The following is a 17,907-nucleotide window of genomic DNA, read 5'->3' as shown; positions in this document are numbered from 1 at the left end:
TCCTGGGGCCACAGAGGTGAGCCCCGTGCAGCTTGCTGTACGACTTTGGGATGATTGCATCGCCCCCAACTTAAACCGTGCATTTTTCATGACGTGAATATGTTGTTACTAATTCTGCAGCTTCGAAGTAGCACTTCAGAATGCGTTCATTCCAAATCAAAATTATTTGAAGCCTTCATGGTAATGCACAGTCTCTCTGCTCTATGAATTAATAACAGGATCCCCTCCAAAAAAACCCCCACTAATAACACAAAGGCTATCCACGTTGCAAAGGTGTTGGAGAGGTTTCCTACCAGTATGCTCAGTGACGGGTACTTAGGTTTCCCTGCTGTGTGTAAGGGTCTCTGGCAGGCATTACAGGGCACATAAGGCCTTGTCTTAGAGGAACCGACCGTGGTCCTGGAAGCATGAAGACGTAGATAAAGAGAGTTAGAACATGAGTCAAAGTGTGATCGGTGCCAGCAGGTGCAGGGCACTGTGTGCATTGCAGGGGTGGAAGGGAAAGCACCATTTCTGCCCATGGGAAACAAATAAGTCTTCAAAGCAGAGATGGCAGATGCCTCCCGGGCCACCTCTCACCCAGAGGTCCTGTGTGTTGAGAACTGTGAAGAGTCAGAACGGAGCCTTACAGCTGAAGAGCAGCAGGAGGCCACTGGGCACGCTCCTTGTTCGTGTTCTGGTAGCCTTTGAAGGGGCCTGTGTGGGTGGCAATTTATTAATGGAGTGGAGAGGAAGGAGCCAGGTGGGCTCACGCTTGCAAGAAGCCGTGTGTTGTTGTACAGAGAATATATTCTCTACCCGTTGGTAAGGTAACATGGCAAGGCCTGGATGTGACCTTACCTTTTCTTGATTAAAAGAAAAAAAATTTTTTTCATCATTCCAGATTAGAGGCCAAGACTGCCCCACTGTGGATAAAAATCTGTTTGAAGACTCAGATCAGAAAACTCAATCGTGTAGGAAAGGTTTGCGAGGTGCCTGGTATTTGGAATAATGTGATCCTCCCTTTGTTTCCTGCTTCCCCACATCAAGGAGTCTCTTGGTTACAGTGGTTTCTGATATTTGCTCACTTTGCAGAGTCAGTTCTACAAAGGTAAAATCTTGTTGCAACATCTGCAAATTCATCCTGAACTAAAGGAAAAGGAGCAGTAAGAATGGACCTTTTTTGCCCTTTAAGGGAAAAAAAATATCATCTTTATCTTTACCCTAAGAGCTAAAAAGGCAACCTGTGCTTAGAGATGTAACCTATCCTTTGACACCTCAAATAACACATTTTATCTTTGTTTTCTGGATTCTTGTAAAAGACATTTTTACTATCCTAAAATATAGAGGTAGATTTCAGTAATTTCATAAATAGATAAAATATCTGTGTTTAACCTACCTGGTTTCTTTCTTTCTATCACTCATTCATCCTACTTAGGAAATTTGTGATAGAATTCTTGACTCTCAGGAAATGACTGTGAGGGCTTAACACCTTCAGGATGAACTCGGAATGGGAAAAGACTTCAGGGAATGGGAGGCGTGGTGACCCCTGGTTGGCACAGTTTCTCATCCTGAAGGAACTAACTGTGTCTGCCTTTTAGTTCCCTCTCTCCCTTCTGCTGCTTACTTTCGGGGCTTATGTATCCATTCCGTCAGAGGCTGCAATGGGAAAATGAAAACAAAGTGAAAATCATGTGTATTAATTTTTCATAGTAGCCCTTGGTTCAGAAGAAGGGGAAGGGAAAGAGGCTGGAGCCGTTGGATGAAGGAAGATTTTGGAAATTATTTGTTTGTACATTGCTGTGCTCTTGACCAGTAATAAGCAAGAAAAAAATCCTACAGAATTTCAAAATCCATATTGGACAAAGGACGAGTAAGCTTTTGGATAATTCTACCCACAATATTATGAACTCTATGAATATTCTGTAGCCCTCATCATCATAATAGTAAACATTTACTGAGAATTTATCAGGGTCTGCCACCGTACTATCCTTTATGTGTATCTCTTCATGTAATCCTTGTTCAGCTGATGCGGTGAGTACTACTGTGACGTATTCCCCTTTCACATGTGGATGCTGAGGCTTACAAAGGCTGGCTACCTTGCTGAGGTCATTCAGGCAATGAACAAATGGTGGAGCAAGAACTCAAAACAAGGCCTGTCTGACCTAGAGTTCCTGCTCTTCACCTCTGTCTAGGTTGTCAATAGCAACTGGTTTCCCATTATGGGTATGACCCAGTAATAGAGACCTGGGAGCACTACATGCACAAATCTTTTTTGTGGAACCTGTAATTCTAAAATGCACAGATCAACCCAAACAATGCAAAATCAAAGATAAATAAGTGATGGGATTAAAGAAAGGACACATTTAATACAATCTTCAAAAATCAGGTTGGGAGATTTATTCATCGTTACCTCCTACTCCTTTTTGTGTTTGGGTACCATGCCTGGCCCTACACCAGCTGGAGTTCAGTTCATTAGAGAAGTGCCACCTACATGTCAGGCGTGGTGCTGGACATGGAGATGCAAATACTAGCTCTGTAAAGGGACTTTGGGTTCCCAGGACAGTCAATGGTGATAACGAGATAACATTCTTCATGCCAGGGCACCAGGCATCAAGTCTGATTTTGTACGAAGTGTTTCATCTTCAAATTTGTTTGGGAAATGCTAGTCAAAGTTGAACAAAATTTTAAATTGTAGTATTTCTTAGAGCCTTTAAGATACTAATATGCCTTGTGACTACCCCAGAGGTTTTTATAATTTGGGAAACACTGAAAGCAACCCCTGTTATTGGGTCACTTTCTCAGGTTACCTTTCTTGTAGTATATCTTATTCCAGGTAAAATTCATGCCTCCTTTAGAAAAACCGTTACGAGTGGCCTAATATTTTGAATATGGGTCTAATATTTTTTAATTTGGCAGTTGGGGAAATAGAGATTTATATTTCACTAAAAGGTCTTTGTATCCTTTCTTAAATCACAAGTTTCACTTGCTGAAAAAGTGAGATTTTGTAACAGGAAGAGTTATGAAAGTAATTATTAAGAGACTCACTAGGGAGCTTGAGGTGGGAGCAGCAGGGAAGGTTGAGCACACCGTGTTGCGAGGTCTTCTTCCATCTGCTCCCCTCATCACTTTGCCTCCAGGACCTGAGTGGCACTGATGAAATACCCATCTTCCTAAAGCCTCTACCAAATGGGCAGTGTGGGTGGTGACTCTGATTTTTCATCTCTGAAACTAACATAAAAAACTCAAATCATAACAAGCCTGTTTCAATAGTGAGTTGCACTCAACAATCAAAATGATTCAGCTGAACCATTTTAAGGAAGAATTATTTTTAAAAAGTCGCAGCCTGTTATCAAAATAGCTGATCCTTCTCCCAGTTCAAATGTACTGTGTAGTTTTTTTTTTCCTCTTATGTGTAGTTTGGTTTGGTGAGAGCTACTTTGAGACAGAAGAATAGATCAAATGTGGATCATTTTAGGGCAGAAGTGACTCTTAAATCACTAGGGTGTTTATAAAAAGTAAAAATGTATGGGAATTCTTAGAAAGACACATTTTTCAGCAATATCGGATATTTCAATGAACCAACCACAGCCTAAAGGATGCAGGGCAGGAAAGGAAAGGGCTTGGGAGGGCATTGGATATTACCATTATCAACAAACATTTACAGAGGACAGTCTGTGAAGCAGAGTCTAAGACAGAGTCCTGGCTTCATCAGACACACTGGTAGGAAAAAGGGGGTAGACACATACCTAAAACTAAATAATAATACAGGATTATTCAATATTGCTAAATGTCAAGTGAATGGTATAGATAGTACGAGAGTTCAGATAGGATGTGGTAGGCGGCATAATGCTCTCCCCTCGAAGATGTCATGTCCCAATCCCTGGAGCCTGGGAACATGTTATATTCCATGGCAAAGAAGAATTAAGGTTCCTCATCAACTGATCTTGATGTAACCTTGTTATGGATTATCCCTGCAGGCCCAGTGTAATCAATAATAAGGCTTCTCCACAGTGGAAGAGGGAGGCAGAGGAAGAGGTCAGAGGCAGAGATTTAAAGATGCTACATTGTTGGAGGAAGGGGGCCACGAGCCAGGGAATGCGGGTGACCTTGAGAAGTTGGAAAAGACCAGGAAACTGATTCTCCCCTAGAAGCTCCAGAAGGAATATAACCATGCACACACCTCGATTTTAGCCTAGTAAGACCCATTTTGATCTCTTACCCCTAGAACTGTAAGATAATACATCTTTGTTGTTTTAAGCCACAAAGTTTGAGGTAATTTGTTACAGCAGCGATAGGAAACTAATACAAGGATGCTGAAGGGAAAGAAGAGTCAGGGACGGTTTCATGAAAAAGGTGGTTCTTGAGCCAGGCATGAAAGATAATAGCCATGACAGGGGAGTTCCCTGGTGCCTAGTGGTTAGGAGTCTGGGCTGTGGCTTGGGTTCAATCCCTAGCAGGGGAACTGAGACCCTGAAAACTGTGCAGCACACCAAAAAAAGATAAGTAAATAAAATAATAGTCTTAGAATTCGACTTATAAAACTTATGTTCCGGGTACGGTGCTAAGCTCTTTATACCCTTTAATTCATTTATCCTCACAAAAACTCTATAAAGATAGTATTCTTCTGGGACTTCCCTGGTGGTGCAGGGGCTGAGAATCTGCCTGCCAACGCAGGGGATATGTGTTCAATCCCTGGTCCAGGAAGATCCCACATGCCGTGGAGCAACTAAGCCCGTGTGCCACAGCTACTGAGCCTGTGCTCTAGAGCCCTCCAGCCACAACTACTGAGCCCATGCGCTGCAACTACTGAAGCCAACGAGCCTAGAGCCCGTGCTCCACAGCAAGAGAAGCCACCGCAATGAGAAGCCCACGCACCTCAACGAAGAGTAGCCCCCACTCTCCCCAACTACAGAAAGCCCATGCGCAGCAATGAAGACCCAAAGTAGCCTATAAGTATGTACATACATACATAAGTTTATTTAAAAAAGAAAAGAAAAAAAAGATAGTATTCTTCCCCATTTTGTAGATGAGAAAACTGAGGTTTCGAATGGTTAAGTAACTTGTGTAATCACGACCGTGCAGTACTAGTCACTCCACCTAGTTAATAGCTGGACGTTTATCACCAGATGGCAGCTGAGATTTATCACTGTGCACAGGCAGGGTTCTAAGGATGTCACTGTCGTTAACTCGTGGAATCCTCTCTGGGGCATGTAGTGATGTGCAGTTTTTCTGAGGCATGGGTTTGTCTGGCCAGCAGTAGAGCTGAATTGGAGGGGAAGAGACAGGAACCAGAAAATTCGGTCAAGACACAACCATCCAGACAAGTGCTGATCAGAGCCTAGAAGGCAGGGAAAGGCAGTGGGCTGGGGAAGAAGACAGATTCCAGAGACAGTCTGCTTCTTCGTTGAAACATAACTCCTGTGTGGAAAAAACTCCCCTTCCCTCTCTAATTTCTCCCTCCCTGTGATTAGCCTGCTGCCTTTGGATGAGGTGAGGCGCTTTATAATTAGAATTAATGAAAGGTGTCAGTATTGGCAGCGCTGTGGACCAGACGTTTCCACTTACCTACAGAGGCGTGGGCCGCGTGCCTGTAAACAGGCGTCCCTTCTCTTGTGCAGTGGTCACTCACAGACGTTGTCTTTGATTCCCTGGACCAGGACGGTAGTAACTTTCTTACTTAAGTTCAACAACAACAGGTGTATATATATTGAAAACCTACTTTTTTTTAAATTGGAGTATAGTTGCTTTACAATATCGTGTTAGTTTATACTGTACAGCCAAGTGAATCCACTATATATATACATACATCCCCTCTTTTCTGGATTTCCTTCTCATTTAGGTCACCACAGAGCACTGAGTAGAGTTGGGGGCAGCTCTGCAGTAGGTTCTCCTTAGTTGTCTATTTTATACATAGTATCAATAGTGTATATGTGTCAATCCCAATCTCCCAATTCATCCCACCCACCCCCTCCCTTCCCCCTTCGAAACCCTACCATTTAAAAGAGCAATATACTAGTCACTGTGGAAATCTCAAAAGTGGCTAAAAATCAGTCTGGAAACACACCTGAACAAGGGTGGTGAAATGGAATTAGAACAAGAAGCTGAATAGGTATTAGCTGGTGTCAGTAATTTCTAGAACGAATGCTGGATTCTTTTCAAGTAGACATAGTTGCCATTTTCTCAGCCTACATATAAGAGCCATTTAAAGACTTTAGGAAAGCCTCTGAAGCGCTGATCTCGGATATGTAAAATTCCATCTACATTCTATTTGAATAGAACCAGTTTTGCTATTTTTTAAAGGGTCATTAAAGTAAGATTTCTGAACCCTGAATATCTCCTGTCTTCTAATGGAGGGATTCATTGTTTTATTTATTCTGCTTATTGCAAGTAAAGAGGTGATAATATTGTAGGTAAAGAGGTGATGATATTGTAGGTGCAAAGAATGTGTAGATCTTTCAGTTAACACTGACTGGCATTGATCATCTTTTAAAATAGCACAAACTATTCATATACACTTCCAAGCTGGAGTATGTCGGTCATGCCTAGGGGTCTGATACAGAATCCCTTCACAGATAATAGTCATTTTGAAGAGAGATATTAGTACTCCAGGATGAGGTACAAGACAGATCCTACTCTATGGTGAGTGTGTGTCTGTGTATTTTCATTCCCGTGGACTGTCTTCCCACTAATTTCAAAGAAGGCTTTAGGACCTTTTGTTGCCGACTTGAGTAAGTAGTGTAAGTCCCTACCTAGTTGGGTTTGATTTTTCTCTCCAGTTAAGTGATCAAAGCCAAATCCTCAAAGCCTGAAGGTCTTTCAGTAGATTCTAATAAATTCTGAGTTGGTCATTCTTAGTTTCAATCAAAGCAAAAGGTGACATTTGCATTTTTGTTATCTTCATTTCAAAGTGTCTGTCATTTTATTAGATCAGAATCACCCTGAATAATTAGCATCAGTAGACTCTGTCTAGCCATTCCCCAAAAGCTGTCCCTGCCAGAATAAGGGCCTGTTTCTACAATGGTGGTGTACCACCTAAGTATATAAACATTGGAATCATGTATGTCCAGGTTACTTAGAACCAGGAGTCATCATGGCAGGAAAAATTTGGATAACCTGGAGTTCTCACACAGACTCATGGAAGCTCTCCAGATTTTTGGTCCCCTCAATGTGCCCACTGCCTCCTTTACATGTTCCCCACAGCACTTACACACATACAGCCTTCAACACCCTTTGCACCAGTGCTGCCTGCTTTCTGCCTTTGTTCTTCTTGCAGGGTCGTCTTCCATTATTAACCAGGAGATGTGGATGAGTGGGGGCAGGGAACGCAGGGTCACTCTCTCTCCCCCTCTCTCTGTCTCTGTCTGTCTGGTGCAGGGGTGTGTGTGTGTGACATAGGCCTAGGAAACCAACACACTTTCACCCAGCATCCAGCCATGCTGAGCTTCACACTGAGAGTGTACTGCTGATCCGTGAGTGACCTAAAGATCATCACACTCTACCCGGAGTTAGAGCATCATCCACACACATGTGTACCATTTGGCAACTAAATTTTAGAGTGAGGGCGTTCTTATTTTTAATAACTCTTTTCTTTGTGGAAATGCCAAGGAAGTTATTTGTGTGACTTCTAAACAAGTATAATTATTTAAAAATTAGGAACGCTGAAAAAAATTGAAGGGAATGTGCCAAAGAGTATTTGATTTGAAGTAAATAGAAACCATACGCTTAAAGCGCTGTACATAGTGAAGATGAAATTTCCACGTTTGCTATAGATCTGTTCTCATCTTTCTTAAGGGGATCTTTTTTTTTTTTTTTTTACTTTTTATTGGAGTAGAGTTGATTTACAGTGCTGTGTTAGTTTCTGCTGTGTCTCAAAATTCTTTTTTTTTTTTAATTTATTTTTGGGGGGGGTACACCAAGTTCAATCATCTGTTTTTATACACATATCCCCGTATTCCCTCCCTTCCTTGACTCCCCCCCCCTCGAGTCCCCCCCACCCTCCCTGCCCCAGTCCTCTAAGGCATCTTCCATCCTCGAGTTGGACTCCTCTTAAGGGGATCTTAATCCAAATGTTTTATTATTGTTGGCAAGATCCGGATCCCGAATCTGCCCCCAGTGCTTTGTTTTGTTCAGTCATAGCTTTTGGATCAAAATAACCACTTATTATTTTGCCAGAAATTCAACGTTACCACTAATGTATTTCTTGACAATTGCACAATATCCTCAGCTATCATGAAAATTACTTGGCTTAAAATAAATATGTAAAAATATGTGTAGACACAGAAGTACACAACATACACACGCTACATATTTGTATGTTTTCAAGCTAAAAGATGGCTTATGGCAAAATGTGAAGTCCAATTATTTGTATAGTTTAAGAAAAAAGATCAAGCCAAGAACATGTATTTTAATTTGTTTTCCATTGCCAAGAGCTAAGGGATGGGGAATATTGTGAGTAATGGATAATTTACCTTTACCCTCAAATTATCAAAGATATGGGTCTTAGGAGCAACACGTGATAAACACTGTGTATGCATATTTACATAGAAATGTAACACATGTAACACTAAGAGAGAATTTGGAAGGAATTGTTGAAAATGTCCTCCAATAGATTATCAAATTATTCTCTCGAATTTTAATTACTTCTCCATAGGGAAGTACAGTGGGGAGGCATTTGTATTTTCTTAGAGCAGAAAGTCTTAAAATGACTGTAGCATTTCCTGTTTTAACCAGGAACGAAGGAGAACTGTGAGCCATTCGCTTCCTGAATGGCCACATTCCAGCTGTGCAGACTGATCCTACCGCATCTGCCAATCAGAACAGGCCCTGGAGGGAAGCCCTTGGATGCTGAGTCTTGTTTACATGCATCGTGACTCTGTTTCTCCCCTCCTCCTGTGTGTTGTGTGACTAGGAAGGTGTGTAGGGGAATTCGCTCTTACATGCCTAAGTACACTGTATGAAACTAGGACCACAGCCACAGCAGAGGCTATCACGGGCAGACTTTTAGCTCAACCTTAGCCACAGGTAAGAGTCGTTGCTTTGTTTTGAGGATGGCTGATCTACCTCTAGTTTCTAGCTTTACCTTGAGACATCATAGGTTACTTTTGTTAGCAAAACTAACAGGCTAAAGACGGAAGAGGAACGATAGAAAAAATGGTTAAAATATGCGCTGTGTTCCTGACTCTCAGTTTTTAGTATTCAACAAGTGAAAAACCATATTTTTATTTCAGGGAGGGGTAAACCGAGTTAAATTAAAACAAAAGTTTTAAAAGCAGCAGTAACGCTAAGTCACTGCGTAGAGAAATTGGAACCAGAAGCACATGAAGCTTGTGCGTTTGGGAGAGCATTATATCTAAACAAACATGTTTTATTGTGACTTTTCCTACTTGTTAGTGTTTTAGGGAACAGTGTCTTCCTGTGTGCTAACTCCTTGGTTTCCAAAGACATTTCTTTTTTATCATGAACCCATTCAGAAAGAATTTATATTTAACTGTGTAAATCTGATTCCTTTTCTTCGATAATTCTCTCTAGAAGTTTTAGAGAATGTTTTCATTATCTTTATGCGGCTCCATCAGCAGTAAAATTAAGGGGGAAGAAAGAGAATTCCTGTCTCATCTTCGTTTTGCCATTAAATTGTATCATGTTAGTGTTAATTCAGAAGATACTTCAGAAAACTATATTTTGCTAACATTGCATAGGATTTTAAAAAGTCATTGTATAGGAGTTTATTGTGGCTTACCCATTGCTTTCTGTTGTTAGTTTTTTCACAACACTAGCTTTTTGCGTCATTTATTTATTTTTAAGCATGTACTAAAGAAAAAAGCATCACTTAGAGTAAAAAAGGACAACCTGCGGGTTTCATGGTTCTTTCTCTCATATATAATAGTCTTCAGGCTGATTAAGAGCATTTAGGAACAGTACAAACAGGCACTTTTAAAAACTTCAAGGAGCCAGGCTCTTGTCTCTTGCCCTGTGGCAGGTTTCTCAACTTCAGCACTGTTGATATTTTGGGTGAGATTATTCTTTGTTGTAGGGGGCTTTGTAGGGTGGTTAGTGGCCTTCCTGGTCTCTACTCACCAAGATGCCAGTAGCTCCTTCCTCCCCAGCTGTGACAACCAAAAACTGTCTCCAGTCATTGCCAGATGTCCCCTTGGGGAGGCGGAGCAAAGTCAACACTGGCTGAAAACCACTGCTCTATAGCATGTGAGACCTAATTATCTGTGAAATATGGAAATCCAACTTCTGAAAAGCTCTGGGTGATAGAGAGTTAAAGAGAGACTGTACTGGTCTCAGTGTATTTGCAGATGTAGCTGACTGCTCCTTTTTTTCCCCTCCCCATCCTGTTAGAAGCTTTTGCCAACCATGATTCATGGAATGATTTTTTGGAGCTGAGTAATTTGTGGCTTTTCAGTTTCCTTACTTTCTTGCCTTAGCTAAATTTGTTTTGGTTTTAGTAAAGTGTTTAAGACAGCAAAGATCTTTGAAAATGAAATAATACATGTATTGATACACTTTCTAAGTAGATGATTTTAACAAACGGTAAAAACTTTATATGCCCGTCCTTCGTTGTATCCTTCATACCTCCTCTGTCAGACGGATCCTCCCAGCTCTGGAGGAGCGCCTTATACCGGGGAGGACACAGCAACCTTTGAACAGCCCTTTGTGAAGTCTAAAGGCATGGCAGCTGCTATTCAAGAACTTCTTTTCCGGGACTTCTAAAGAGCGTTTGAAAATGTAACTGTCTTCTTTCTTTACAGATCGAAGCGAACGAAATAAACCAGAGCATCGTTCTTCAAGGTATGAAGTTATAGCATTTACTAACTCTGTATAAAGCTTCTCGTTTGGAAAATATTGTTTGGAGGGACTGCAAGTATCCCTTTTAGAAATATTGTATATTTGAATCCTCTGTGGCACTCAAGCTTCACAAGGGAAATACTGTTCATTCTCTGAACCAAAGTTCTTTATCAACTTATTAACTGCCTGGAAGACATATTTTATCTTGAGAATTCCTATCAGTGACAGGTATATCTTTACAAAAAATTATTTTATCCCTATTTTTTTGCTTTTGTGGTTTATTTTCTTCCCCTTTCTTTAACTGGTATTTTTATAAATGTGTGCTGCTTTTTTTCCTAATTATAAAACTAACATGGGCTTGTTGTAGAAATTTTTAAATTATTTTTTAAGATCGCATTTAAAAACACAAAACAGCATGTCTTCCAACAGCTAGAAATGGCTGGCTACTGCTAAAAAATTGATGTAATTCTTTCTAGATTTTTATTGGGATACATGTATTCCAGTTGAATTCTTCAGGTTCTTGTTAGATAGTTTCAAATGGCCAGGAAGGTTCTGTCACTTCAGCCTCTCACTCACACTGTCGGAGAGTGTGTCTCACAAGACCTTCACCAGCACTGAAGAGTATTGTTAAAAATCTTTGTCAAACTTATACGTGAAAAATTGTCTAACTTCCACTCCTAGGCAAGAATGACAGGCCTGTATTGGATTTTTTAACCCAGTTCTGTGAAGGGTTGTAACTTCTGTTTTCACCTTATTCCACACTCCATCACTTTTTCTTTGCATTTTATATCGTGGGAACTGATAAAATGGTAATAATGCATTCTTCGGGTTGACTGGCCTGGTAGACAAATCCTGATGCTTTTTCAGGGTATCAAACTCTAGAATGCATTGACCTCAGATGAATAAAAATACAAAATCTGTGAAAACTCCATTGATTAGAATAGCAATACATTTTTCAGAGACTGTCAATCAGAATAAGTTAGTGAGACCTAATCTGGGAGAAAACTGTAGCTGAGTATTTGGGATATAAGGCTGATTTTTTTTTCAGGTATAATTCACATACATTAAAATTCACTCTTTTTGGTGTATGATTCTATGAGTTTTGACAGAAACATACAGTTATATAAATATAACCACAATCACAGAAAAGTGTTTAAGATTAATTTTTTAATACTTAAAAAATAGTAGAAGACAATGTAAGAGGACTTTGACAGTGTGCTTGACTGTGAGTGACATAAAGTTGGAAGAGTAAAAAATACTTAGGATGATAAAATCAGGATCCATAAGACCCTTGACATCCTGAAAGATTTGACTGAATTAAGCAATATGTGTTTTAACTGTAACAAATGTAAATCCTTACACCTAGGGCTGAAAGATCAATGCAGCATGGGGAGATAGGGGAGATGTGACTTAACAATATGTTTGCAAAAATCTTGAGGATTTAGTACTTCATAAATTCATTATTCTGGCCAACAACAACATATTAATTAATTAATTAATTAATCAATCATGAGTCAAAAATTTCATGTCATTACCTCCACCTCCCCAAAAATGTCAGCATTGATTTAATTATGGTGAAAGAACTACAGTGTCCAATATAAGAAAAGTGATAGCTCTTTTGATATTGTATCCAATTCTGGGTCCACAAGGCCTTGAAAAATTGAAGTATGTAATGGGCTGGCTATGTTGATATTCCTTGGGGAACTTAAGAAAACAAAAACAGAGTTGTATGATCTACTCCAGAGATTCTCATTCAGTAAGTGTGGAGCGAGTGGATCCTGAGAATCTGTATTATTAAAGAAGTCCCCCGGTGATTATGATGTAGAGCCAGGTTGGGAACCACTGGGATAGAAGACAGCAGCTGAGTTGGGACAGGGAATATGAAAGAGAAGAGCCGGGTAGGAATCAAAGCTGAGTCACAGGAAGACGTATTTAAGGAATTGGGTGAAGTTAGCCTCAGTTTGGAAGTGTGGGGAGGGGTATAGGACAGAAATAACTGGCTTCAAACACCTGGAGGGCTGTAAAAGAGACTAGTAACATTGTTCCTTAGAAGTGCTATTCCCCCCTGAGAGGAACCAGGGATTCTCAGAGGAATGGCTAATTCCCGGTCCTGGGAAGGGGAAAATACAGATGAGCCTGGACCCCTAGGGACAGAAAGGTAGGAAATGCTCAACTGATGGGGTCATATCAAAAAGGCCTAGGAAGCAGCTTCAAGAGGCTCCCACTGGCCAAATCTGGGACAATTTGGGTAGCAAAAAAATTTTAAAAGCTAATGGATTCTAACACATTGGATTTTTTAAAATCCGTGTAGAAGAAGAAATAGAATCAGAAAATCATCATTTTATAATCCTCAGTGTAATAGTTGATCCAGGCAAGGATCACCAGTGGCTCCTAAAACCTGGGTAAAAAAAAATTGTTGGAGGAGCAGATATTCACACTGCCTTAAAATGATATTTAAGTTTTTAATTATAAAGGGGAAAAGGTACCTTTTTCAATGAAGAGATCTGGTGATCACATTCTTGAGCAAGTGATCAACTTTTATATATATCTATCTCACCACTAGTGAGACAACCTGACAGTTTGTGACTCCAGCTGATGCTTTAGCAGTGCAGATAGATATCACTTATGTACTAATATTCCTGGCAAAAAAAGGGTAATGTCATGGAAAATACAAAAAGGCTAGAAAAATATTCTAGATTAAAAAAAAATTTTTAATCTGGAATTTTAACATTGAGATTAAGAAAAAAACAAAACACTTTGGGGACTACCCTGGCAGTCCAGTGGTTAGGACTCCATGCTTTCACTGCTAAGGGCCTAGGTTCAATCCCTGGTCAGGGAATTAAGATCCCACAAGCCATACAGCGTGGCCAAGAAAAAATAATAATAATAAAAATAAAAATTTAAAAAACACTTTGGGGATAATTAAGAAAATTTAAATATGAATTTTATTTTAGATAATATTTTATTAATGTTACTTTTTTAGGTGTATAATAGGAAAGCTGTCATGTGAAAGAATGTCATTCTTAGCAGATGTATGCAGAGGTATTAGAGGTTATGCTGGCTTACGTTTGCGGTGTACTCTGAAATAATTCATGAAAATAAAAAAAACAGCAAGAGATAAAACAAAGTAAATATGGGAAAATATTAATGATTGGTGAATAGATGAAAAGTATATATGGGTGTTCATTGTACCTTCACAACTTTTCTGTAGACTTGACATTTTCAACATAAAACGTAGCAGTGGAGGGAACAGTTCTGTGTGTTCTGTGGCATCGCAGAGGGTAGAATATGCATCTGTGGGTGGAACCTTGAGGGGTGGATTTCTGCACAATGCGAGGAAGGATTTCCAGACGTAGCAGAGGTCAAGGATGGAATGGGCCATTCTGTGGGGGACGCTGTCAAGGAAAAGCTGGACAAGCTCGTGCTGGGATAAAATAGAAAAGATTTATGCATGGCTGAATCATGATTCTAGATGACACCAGCCCTTGCTCATTCAATAGCCGATAAATATTTGTTGAGAGACCCTAATCCAGGCTCAGGATACAACAGAAAACAAGAAAAAGTCTCCAGCTTCACAGAGCACAGAGCGCCCATTGTTTGGGATTTACATTCCCAATCTCTCACGTCAGGATCCGAGTCTCCCTAGTTCTACTGCAGGCAATGCTTGTGGTACTCTGTCTTCAACCTCTAATTTACACTTTCAGGTTCTCAAGGGCTGTGCTACTGGTCTTGGTAACCCTAGCAATTAGAGTAGTGCCTGGTGCCCAGTAAGCACTTAATAAATGAATGTCGAATAAATATCAAATGCAATTCAAAGAGAGAAAGGGAATGCCCGTGTTTTTCCCTTGCAGACTGGGAAGAACCTGACTCTGAAAAGCTCGCGCATGTCTGTTATTGAATGTTTGTTACTACAGCAGCAAGGAGTAATGCCCTATAAGAGAGGAGAAGTGTTTTCCAGGAAAGGCCATTGCTGTCTCTCTGAGACTGGCAATGATCTGTTCTTCCCCTGCCGTCTTTAGCTGAGCAGGGCCATCCCACCAGTCCAGCAGTGCAGCAAGCAGATTAATAACCACTGCATCAACAGAGAAGAAAGGAGAAAATATAAATAAAAGTCACTTAATTTGGGTATGTTTTTTGGTTCTCCTCAGGCCACTTGGCAGCAAGAACATGGGCTCAATGCCCAGCAAGGATAAGAGACATGCATTTCTTTGGTTTGTGTTTTTTTAAGGCCAAACACCCCTATAGCTTTCACAGTGAGAGGTGAACAGATCTGGGACAGCTGCCTGTTCTTTTATTTTGGTGCTGAAATAAGAAAGAAAGCAGAACTGTTGTCAAGTCAAAGGAGAAGTTTTCTTAGGTATAGGTCAACACTAAGATCCCAAGTTAAAAAGCATCACTTAAGCATTTTTTGAGAGGCTTGCTGGGTGATTTTTGATTAGTTTATTTTGTGGAAGTCAGAAATATCTGAATTCTTCTTGTCTTTTCCTGATGAGTTTGAATATACCATTTCCCAAACTGATGCCCCATGGAACAATCTTTGTAGAATATTAATTAGTATTCAAGAAGTAAATAATTAGTGCATGTAAAAAGTTTGGAAATGGTGAGTTACGACAAAATTAAACATATTTCTTTACTGAGAGTCTTTGATATACTGAAGTGCATTATAAAACTCCAAGTGAGGGACTTACTATAAAGGATTTTAAAAATTTCTTTGAAATTGTTACTTCCTTTCCCAGATACAGCTATTAATAACATCACGAAAAAAGTACAATGGAATGGCAGTTTGGGAAACGAATTGAGAGGGAAGTAGGAGCTGAAGATGATAAAGTTAAGCCCTGTGGCAATCAGTGCCAGCAACGGAAACGTAGGAACTCTTTTTCCCACCCCACCAGCTCTGAATAATAGATCCCAATGACTTACGGGGGCTGAAAAACCAGCTACTTTGTCTTAAATGTTTTACCTACTACAAGGAAATAATTGATAGCCGAAAAAAAAAAGGCAGTAAAACAGAGAATCCTTAATCCCTATTTCTCAAAAATTATCCTTTGAATCTCAGTCTTCCTAAAGCCTGTCATAATCCCCTTTGATACTGGTTCATAAAGTTCCCTGGAATTTCAGTAAAAATCACAAATTTTTTTAAAAATTAGACAAAGTGATTCTAAAATTTATAGGAAAGAACAGGAATAACCAAATAACCAAGGCAACTTTGAAGATCAAGACCAGGAGGTAGACTCTTACAAGCAATTAAGACAGTGTTTTGTCAGCAGAGAAACAGATCAAGGGAAAAGGACAGAGAGTCCAGCAAAGACACAAGTGGGTACGCATGGTTCTGTGTCACCTGCCGTGATGGAGCTCTTATACAGGTCCGTGGGGAAAGAGGGCCTGCCGACAAGTGGTGCAGGAACAATTGATTTCCCGTATTTAAAAATCTAGATGGAATTTGCTTTATTTTATCATGTAGGGTAGAATCTAAAGACATAAAAACTAAAAAAGTAAAACAGACATTTTGGAGAAATATATAAGGATATCTTTATGACTTTAGAGTAGGGAATGAGTTCTTAAACAAGTACAAACCACAAAGAAAAAGATTGACAAATTTGTGAAAATTTTAAACTTATGTACGTGAAGACAGCAAAAGAATGTGAAAAGACAAGTCATGACTGCAGTGCATTTAGGCAACAATGGTTAGTGTTTCCACCATAAAGAAAAAACTATGCATCAGAAAGAAAAAGACAAACAACTCAGTAAAATAGGGGCAGGGAACTCAGAAAAGTTGAAACCTGAGGAGCCAACTAATGTTTGAAACTATTCTTTACCTTGCTACTACTAAGAAGATGTGTTCCATGTGACAATGAGATACCATTTCACTTCCATTGAAGTGGTGCAGAAATCTCAAAGATTGACAATAACAAGTATGTAGGAGGCTAATTTGGTACATCATATTTAGAGAGTAATTGAGCGGGTATCTGGTAAAGCTAGAAATGCCCATACCATACAACCCAGGAGGTGTTATACACTCTAGAGAAATTCTTTCACCTGTGCCAAACAAAGGAACTATGTACAGGAATGTTGAGAGTAGCACTCTTTGGACTGAGGGAACTGCAGCTATGTATGACATAGATAAATCTCAGAAACACAATTTTGGATGATAAAAAGCAAGTAGGGAACTATATCCAATCTCCTGGGATAAACCATAATGGAAAACAATACTTTAAAAAAGAATCTGTATATGTGTAAAACTAAGTCACTTTGTTGTACAGCAGAGATTGGCAAAACATTGTAAATCAACTATACTTCAATTAAAAAAAAAAAAAGCAAGTTTGTAGAAGAAAGATAGGTTCAGTATGATACCATGTATATAAAGCAGAGGTCAGCAAATGGGCCAAATCTGGCCTGCCACCTGTTTCTGTAAATAGTTTTATGGGAACTCAGCCAAGCCCATTTGTCTGCATATTGTCTGTGGCTGCTTTCACGATAACAGCAGAAACTACGTGGCCCTCAAAGCCGCTGACCCCTTATAGAAGAAGTTTGCTGACTCCAGGTACAAAAAAAGTTTGCAGACTCCCTTTATCACAAGTGAAACACAAACAGTGTGTTCTTCACTGTATATTTTTTATGTCTGCGTATATATGTGTATGTATTTTTATATGAATGTGTACTTTTAAAGTAAAAATAAAAAGATGCATGTAGAAGTGATAAACAGTGAATTTAGGATATCGATGATTAAGGGAACAGGTCAGGCAAGGGTACCCAGGGAGCTTCAAGCGTAAGTAAACTGCTTTATTTCTTCAGCTAAGTTTGGGGCTTTGCTTATCTACACTTTTTTTGAATCCTGAAAAAACTTCATAATTAGTTTTAAAAGCCTTCAGGAAGACTTCTTGAATTCTTTGGCACCAATAATGATGCTTTCACAAGGACATGAGCGTAAAATTGAGTGACATTTTCTTTGATTATTTCTGAAAAAGGAAAATAAAACGGAGGAAGTCATCAAGAATGTTCAGGAAAAAGTATAATCAAACACTGTTCCCATTTCATTTCTTTTTTTTTCTTTTTTCCCATTTCATTTCTACTCATGGTCTACTCCTGTAGTTCCTGCAACTCGAAGCACTGTTTATTGCTCTGTGGATTTTCATC

At 39.6% G+C, this 17,907-nt stretch overlaps 1 protein-coding gene across 5 annotated transcripts in view; it reads left to right on the top strand.

The window, feature by feature from the left end:
• SH3D19 (SH3 domain containing 19) overlaps positions 1-17,907 on the top strand; it is a 159,266-nt gene that overhangs the window by 66,983 nt on the left and 74,376 nt on the right. For 4 of the 5 annotated variants that reach the window (XM_057726012.1, XM_057726009.1, XM_057726013.1 and 1 more), the window contains exon 2: positions 10,737-10,776. In XM_057726012.1, coding sequence (XP_057581995.1) covers positions 10,737-10,776 — 40 coding nt within the window. Of the gene's footprint in view, positions 1-8,712; positions 9,004-10,736; positions 10,777-17,907 lie in introns of all 5 variants that reach the window. The other variant, XM_057726011.1, reaches the window with a different exon arrangement.

This window comes from Hippopotamus amphibius, chromosome 3 (genome assembly GCF_030028045.1).
Source record: "Hippopotamus amphibius kiboko isolate mHipAmp2 chromosome 3, mHipAmp2.hap2, whole genome shotgun sequence".
NCBI classification, from domain to species: Eukaryota; Metazoa; Chordata; class Mammalia; order Artiodactyla; family Hippopotamidae; genus Hippopotamus; species Hippopotamus amphibius.
This window is presented reverse-complemented; position numbering and strand designations above follow the sequence as displayed.